This window comes from Portunus trituberculatus, chromosome 4 (assembly GCF_017591435.1).
Source record: "Portunus trituberculatus isolate SZX2019 chromosome 4, ASM1759143v1, whole genome shotgun sequence".
NCBI lineage: Eukaryota > Metazoa > Arthropoda > Malacostraca > Decapoda > Portunidae > Portunus > Portunus trituberculatus.
The window spans coordinates 4057571-4065070 of record NC_059258.1 but is presented as its reverse complement, the minus strand read 5'-3'; the positions used below and the strand labels follow the sequence as shown (position 1 = coordinate 4065070).

General features: G+C 45.3%; 1 protein-coding gene across 1 annotated transcript; it reads left to right on the top strand.

Annotated features, from left to right (window-relative positions):
* Positions 1 to 2072: 2072 nt before the first annotated feature.
* LOC123511535 (protein Tob2-like) lies at positions 2073 to 4077 on the top strand. Its single transcript, XM_045267521.1, has one exon. The coding sequence runs from the start codon at positions 2514 to 2516 to the stop codon at positions 3285 to 3287; it is 774 nt and encodes a 257-aa protein (XP_045123456.1). The 5' UTR covers positions 2073 to 2513; the 3' UTR covers positions 3288 to 4077.
* Positions 4078 to 7500: the final 3423 nt, after the last annotated feature.

Genomic DNA, 7500 nt, shown 5'->3' with positions numbered 1-7500 from the left:
CCACACCATGTTAGATTGCTTATCTCTGTTGGTGAAGAAAGAAATCCAACATTCATCTCCAGTAGCAACATCTGAGAACCGTTTTGGACCATTTGGCTCGAACTCAGACAGCCAATGACGACAAATCCGCACCCGTTCGCTTTTCTGCTCTTCCGTTAGCAAATGGGGTATCCATCGGGCACACTTCTTCCTCAGCCCTAAGTGTTGATGCACGATGTCATGTGCACTCCCATAACTGACGTCAAGCTCCAAGGATAAGAACCGAAGAGTGACTGTTGGATCCTCGTCAATGATGGCTCGCGCACGGGCAGTTGTTGCTTCGGTCACGGATGTCCGAGGGCGCCCAGAGCGATGATCATCTTCCAGCTGAGTTTTCCCGGCTGCGAAAGCTCGAATCCAGCGGGAAACAGTTTCAAGTGATGGAGTAGAATCAGGAAAAACTTGCAATAGCTCCCCTCTGATCTCCGATGCTTTTTTTTTCCACCTGGTGAAGGTGTAGAACCTGCAACCTTCTTTCGAAAAATCCATGTTTCCGGTTAGAGGGAGAAACCAATACTGACGCAATCGAACAGCGCAACAAGGAAATGCGACCCAGGCAAACGGCGACAAGTTCAAACATGCTGCAACAGGCATCACTTGCTGCCCCGCGCAGCCCTCCCTTCTAGCGCTCATAGTCTCTCAGCTACGAGTCCTACTGTCATTACTTTCTGATCACCCCTCGTATATATATATATATATATATATATATATATATATATATATATATATATATATATATATATATATATATATATATATATATATATTTAGGGGTGACTGTGTGTGTGTGTGTGTGTGTGTGTGTGTGTGTGTGTGTGTTAGTATGCGTGTACGCGTGGGTGTCTGTCTGTATGTCTTACACACACACACACACACACACACACACACACACACACACACAGTTACGTGCAGTCCGCCACGAAACCTGAGACTGATGATGATGATAATAATAATAATAATAATAATAATAATAATAATAATAATAATAATAAACAGGAAGGAACACACACACACACACACACACACACACACACACAACACAACAAAACGCCAAACAAACAAAGCCTGAACGAAATAAACATGCAAAAAAATAAGAATAATCGAAATAAATATAAATGAGACGCTAAAATAAAAGAAAAAAAACTCCTTCATGACCTTATATGGAAGCAGACCATATGTTACTTCTAAGCACTAACAACACTACAACTACAACCCCACCACTTATACAACCACGCGCAGGGAGCACAGTAAAGTAGCATGGACCTGTGAAGCGGCCTGGAGTTGTTGTATTAATTGTACAATTGACAGAAAAAGGTAAATCGAAAAATATGGAAGCGTTTTGGCAGTCATCGCGCATCTGGGAGCCAAGTGACGCGCGGGATCGGCTCTTAGCGATGGAGGTACTGTGTGGGGGCCGGCTCAGCAGCGAGGCTTCCTAACAAAAACAAAGACACCGCAGTTATCTCTCTCTCTCTCTCTCTCTCATGGTGGCGAACTACACGTATCTAAGTTTATTTGAGAAGCGAGTTTATTTTGTATTAATTCTTGTTGTGTTAGCTTCAGAGAGAGAGAGAGAGAGAGATTGTGTGTGGGGGGGGGGGCAGCAATGGTGTATGTAAGTATATGTAAGCACACACACACACACACACACACACACAAGGAAAATAGATCGAAAAGAGGCCCTGCAAGGTATGTATGTTTGAAGTATGTATCTATGTATGTGTGCGTACATGTATTTCCCAGTAAGCTACACACACACACACACAGAGGAAGAGTAGGTATTTTCTTCCAAAACTGGCTCACAGAGCGAGGAGGCAGTAGCTTTCTAGTGAAACTCAGAGAGAGAGAGAGAGAGAGAGAGAGAGAGAGAGAGAGAGAGAGAGAGACTTAGCAGTGGTTAGTTAGTTAGTTAGTTAGTTTCCTTAGATAGGTAGGACGCCCCTGCCACTCTTGTAAGTCCCTACAGTGGGCGGGCAGGATGGGTGCAGGATGCCCTTGCTGCAGGGCGGCGAAGCAGGCAGGCAGCTTCTTTGTTAGGCAGCAGGCTGGCGTCCATGTCGAGCGAGGCAGTTCTTTGTGTAGAAAATGGCTGCCGCGGCGGTCACGTGACGGGAAACGGCGCCGCGGCCCGGGATTGGCTGGCGTCGGGTGACGTCATCGGTGAAAGCCAACAACAGCTGAGCTCGCCAAGACCTCAGTCAGAAGAGAGACACACAAGAGGGAGGATGTACCGTGTAGCGTGACCCGAACCGAGACCCGTTTCCCTCCCGTCCAAGGACAGAACGAACTGTGATGTTGGGAGAATTAACACACTAAGTACTAAGTGAGACAACACGGCCCACATACCAAAGATCAAGCCGAACCACCACCACCACCCACAATTAAGCCGTCGTCGCCACCACCTCCCCTGCTGCAGTGTGCCACACTCACTACTAGTCCACTCATAACAAGCTGTCGTGTGTCGCTGCGGAAATATGAGAATAGAAGTGAAATCAGCCGCGAACTTCCTCGTCGACCTGTTGAAGCTGAACAGCAGCGGCCTGACGGAGGATCAGCTGGAGAAGTTTAAGGAGAATGTGTGCCATATCCTGATGCGCCACTACGCGGACCACTGGTTCCCGGACAGGCCCTTCAAGGGATCTGGCTACCGCTGCATCAGGATCAATGGCAACCTGGACCCGCTCATCGCCCGGGCAGGCTTCATGATGGGCCTGGCCTCCTGCTTCCTGCGCTCCCTCTTCCCCTCCGAGCTCACCATGTGGGTGGATCCTGCCGAGGTGGCCTACCGCATCGGCGAGAATGGCTCCATTTGCGTGTTGTACGAGGAGCTGCCACCCCCCAAGACGCCCTCCCCGCCGCCCCAGCAGCCCATGCCCACCCCCGAGAAGACGCCCATCAAGGCCGTAGGGCAGCAGCAGGCTCACTCCCCGCCGCCGCCCCAGCAGCCCCATTCTCCGCCGCCCGCCCTTCACCACCACCAGGTCCATCACTATAACCATCACCATCACTTCTCGCCGTCCAAGTCCGTGGTGGTGTCGTCCCCGGTGCACCACAGCCCCCCGCTGTCCCCCGTCACCACCACCCAGCACCATCACCATCATCAGCAGCAACAACAGCAGCTGCTGAACATGTTTTTAATGAGTGGCGGCGGCAAGGAGGCCGGCAGCCTGGTGAAGTGCAAGGAATCTCTGCGCGGCGGGCTGGACGCGCGGCCCCTGCAGATGGACCGACTGTTTGTGTCCAGCTGAGCCCGCCAGCCCGGCACGCCCGTGATCTCAACCACCGCCAACAGCTGAAAGTACAATCAGGGACCAACTGGTGACACCATCGCCCGCCCCTCGCCCTCTCACAACGGGGAAATTATAAGTTTATTTGTAAACAGTAATATTTATGTACATAAGGAGCTATATTAATACTATATAATATGAGTGTTGTGGTGAGTGAGTGTGCGGGGCTGCGCTGCTAGCTGTGCTGTGCCGTGCTGGTGGACCCCCCCACGCGTGCCCTGCTCTGCCCTGACCTGCCGTGCCACCACACCACCACCATCACCACCACGCCCTGGTTCACCGGCCCGCCCCGAACCGCCACCCGGACCAGGAATCGCATCGGTTCCGTCTATTCCAAGTCAGGCGTCGCGGTTCGCGGCTTGTACCTCCCAGCGACAAGGGCTGAGGGCTGGCTGGCTGTGACACTCATGGCCACACCCTCCACAGTTCACCTTATAACTGAAAAAAAATCTTTTTTCAGATGGTACAAAGTCAGAGTTCTTAAAGTGTCTGTGATTTAATTCGGTCGCAGTATTTTTATTTTAATTTAATGGAAGTGTTCTAGCTCAGTTTATCGTCTATGTCTAGCTTTAGCGTCAGTTTTTTGCTTTAAGCAAACTCCTGGGTAGTGATGTGTACATTCTCCTTGTTGGTGCATGCTTACTTGTAATATATGCCTGTAAAAAAAGCCTTATTTTGTTTCACAAAACGTCTAATTTTACTAGAAAAAATCGTTTTGTACAGCATAAAATAAAAGTCCAACGCAATTTAACCAGCCTGGGTTTTCTTCAGCACTAGTGTTGGGGTGGCGGGAGGCGGGAGTGCCAAGCCGCGGCGGCAGCAGCAGCAGCATTAGCGTGCAGTGTTATCAGTTAGTGGTGGAGTGAGTGAGGGAGGGAGGGGAGGAGAGGACAGGGCGCGAGGAGGCCTGCGCTGTACACTCAATAACATCAACAACAACCTGTGTTATGTTAAGTTACTAGTCAGACAAATTAATATTTTCCCATTTTATCAGGTGAGAGGAAACTTTCTATGTGATATCAGTACAATTTACCTGAAAACTAATATTATGAAGTGAAAGAAATACAATGGAATCAAACAAGATGGTGGCTTATGATTTTATACACAACCTTTACTTCCACAGTAGTGAGGGGGGGCCGGGGGCACCAAGCCCCGCCCCGTCCCGCTACTCATGCACTCACTGAAACAACCTAAGGAAAAAATACTGAACACTTGATTCTCTAAGCTGTTAAAAAAATATCTTTCAAAAAAGATGTGTTCTAAGGTGGAGAAAGTTGTTTGTGGATGAAGACAAGCAGAGTATTAATCACTTACCAGTTCCAGTTATGAGGTGTAAGTTGTTTGTAAAGTACAGAGATAAGCAAAACGTGTTGAGACAGAAGAAAAAAAGAAAAGTCATCTCAGGTATGTTGGTAAAAGTAACAACACCAATACTCAGATGTGAATAAGTAGAAAAAAAAAAAAAAACGTGAGTGAAGTGGGTAACAAACAAGTGTGCAGTGAAGGAAGGACAGGTGATGGTGATGAAGTGGTGAACGAGTAAACATATGTTGTACTGGTGCTGACCATGGTGATGATGGTGATGCTGCCTCCAAGGAAACAGGAGAAAAGATATGGGGGGAAAAGCCCTCGCTGATGACAGTGAGTGAAGGAGGCAATGAATAAACGAGTGAAGGAAAGAAGGAAGGAGAAAAGGTAAAGACGAGAGAAGGAAGGAGAAATGGTAAAGACGAGAGAAGGGAGGAGAAATACAAGGAAGATGGTAAATTATTTACTTTAGAGGCTTTTAAGGTGCATTGTGATGTGAAGAGAGGAAAAGAAGACAAATATAGGAAAAAAAAGTAGTATAGGTGTAAGAGAAAGGCTTAATTAGGTGTGTGTGTGTGCGCGCGCGCGCCAATACGTTCATGTACGCATTCTCACGTACACACACTGCGAGTCTAGTGTGTGCACCTGAGAAACTTACATGTATGTGATTTGTGTGTACGCCACGAAGCAGGTCGATGCACACACACACACACACACACACACACCTGACCGATCACGTACACACACCTGTTGCCTCACACACACACACACACACACACACACAAAGACCCAAAATAAATGAAAATAAAAGGCAAACACTGAAATATAGCAAAAATATCGATGAAATAAAAAAAAACGCACAAAAAATGAAAACTGTGAAGTGACGTAAAAATAATGACAAATAACAAAAACAAGCAAAGATAATGGTGAGAAATATTCCAATGAGCCAGAGGAAGAGGAAGAAGGAACGATAAGTAGAACAAAAGATAGCCATAGTGAGAATATACACACAAAAACAGTGAGGAGTAAATAGTAAGAGTAAAGACTAGAGTAATAATTGCGGGAAAACATGGAAGCAGCAAGAAAGAAGACGAGGAACAAGAGAACCACCGAGGAGGAGAGAGAGAAGATGACGAAGAGAAGCAGGGAATAACAAGTACAAGAAACATTCATTGTACTGATAGACGCAGAGAGAGAGAGAGAGAGGGGGTGGAACAAACAAACAAATACACAGAAAGACAGACGGCTGATAATGACACCTACACACACACACACACACAGAGAGAGAGAGAGATCTATTTAAATAAAAAAACCGGAATAGCAGCTAAAGAAGTAATAGTAGTAGTAGTAGGTAAAAAAAAAGGTTAAAAAAAAACATTTTACAATTACAAGTAGTAATAGTAGAAGGCTGGAAACAACAGCAATAGTAGTAGTAGTAGTAGTAGTATAGTCTAAGCAGCAGCAGCAGTAGTAGTAATAGTAGTAGAAGTAGTACTAGTAGTAGTAGTAGTAGTAGTAGCAGTTTAAGCAGCAGTAGTAGTAGTAGTAATAGTAATAGTCTAAGCAGCAGCAGCAGTGCTAGTAGTAGTAGTAGTAGTAGTAGTGAGTGGAATACAATACGGAGATAGACTGGGCGGTAACATAACCCTGAGATAAGCAGGAAAACAGGACCAGGACCACCACCACCACACCCATAACCCGCTCCTGCCAGAAACGCAACACGGATATAACACTGCAGAGAGAGAGAGAGAGAAGCAGATAGACAGATAGATTAACATATAGACAGACAAACAAATAGACAGACAGACATACATATACATATAGATACACATATAGGGCGACAAAAAAGACATATAGACATACATAAACCAATAAACAAAAAATCACACGGAAACAAGACAAAAAGACAGATAGACAGACATAAATAAAGATAAACAAAGACAGACAGAAAGACATTTGTTCTAGACTTTTGGCTAACTCTGTAACTCTTTTTTGGGGAACTGGCAATCAAGTGGATCTTTTTTCTTTCCTTTTTTGTCTTTTTTCTTTTTTTATGCCCTTGGCCAGCTTCCCCTCTTGCATAGAAAAAGACACATAAATTGATAAACAGACTAACATACGCAAACAAGAAAAGACCAGACAAAAAGACAGATAGACAGACGTAAATAAAGTTAAACAAATAAAGGATCATCAAAGACACACACACAGACAGACATTTTAGTTAGCTCTGACTCTTTTAGGGAACTGGCAATCAAGTGGGTCTTTATTCTCTTTTCTTTCTTTCTTTCTTTCTTTTTCCCTTGGCCAGCTTCCATTCTTGCATTAAAAAAGACAGACATAAATTGATAATCAGACAAACAAAAGAAAAGAATAAACAAAAAAACAGATAAACGTCAATAAAGGTAAAGAAATAAATAAACTATCATCAGACAGACAGACACATAATACAGAGATACATGTTTCAATACAACCAAGTGGAAAATAATGAAATAAAAACTATCATTATTTATTCAGGTTTACATTATACATTGTTAATTGTACATGAAGTCAATCATATAATGTTGCAAGTATTCACTCAAAAATATAATACACTGTGTTGGTTAAGTGTTTAAGTCACACACACACGGCCCGGTAGCTCAGTGGTTAGAGCACTGGCTTCACAAGCCAGAGGACCGGGGTTCGATTCCCCGGCCGGGTGGAGATATTTGGGTGTGTCTCCTTTGACGTGTAGGTGGTGTTCAGTGTTCACCTAGCAGTGAGTAGGTACGGGATGTAAATCGAGGAGTTGTGACCTTGTTGTCCCGGTGTGTGGTGTGTGCCTGGTCTCAGGCCTATCCGAAGATCGGAAATAATGAGCTCTGACCTC

Excerpts from the sequence above, each read along its gene's own strand:
- LOC123511535 (XM_045267521.1), top strand. The coding sequence starts at position 2,514 with ATGAGAATAGAAGTGAAATCAGCCGCGAACTTCCTCGTCGACCTGTTG.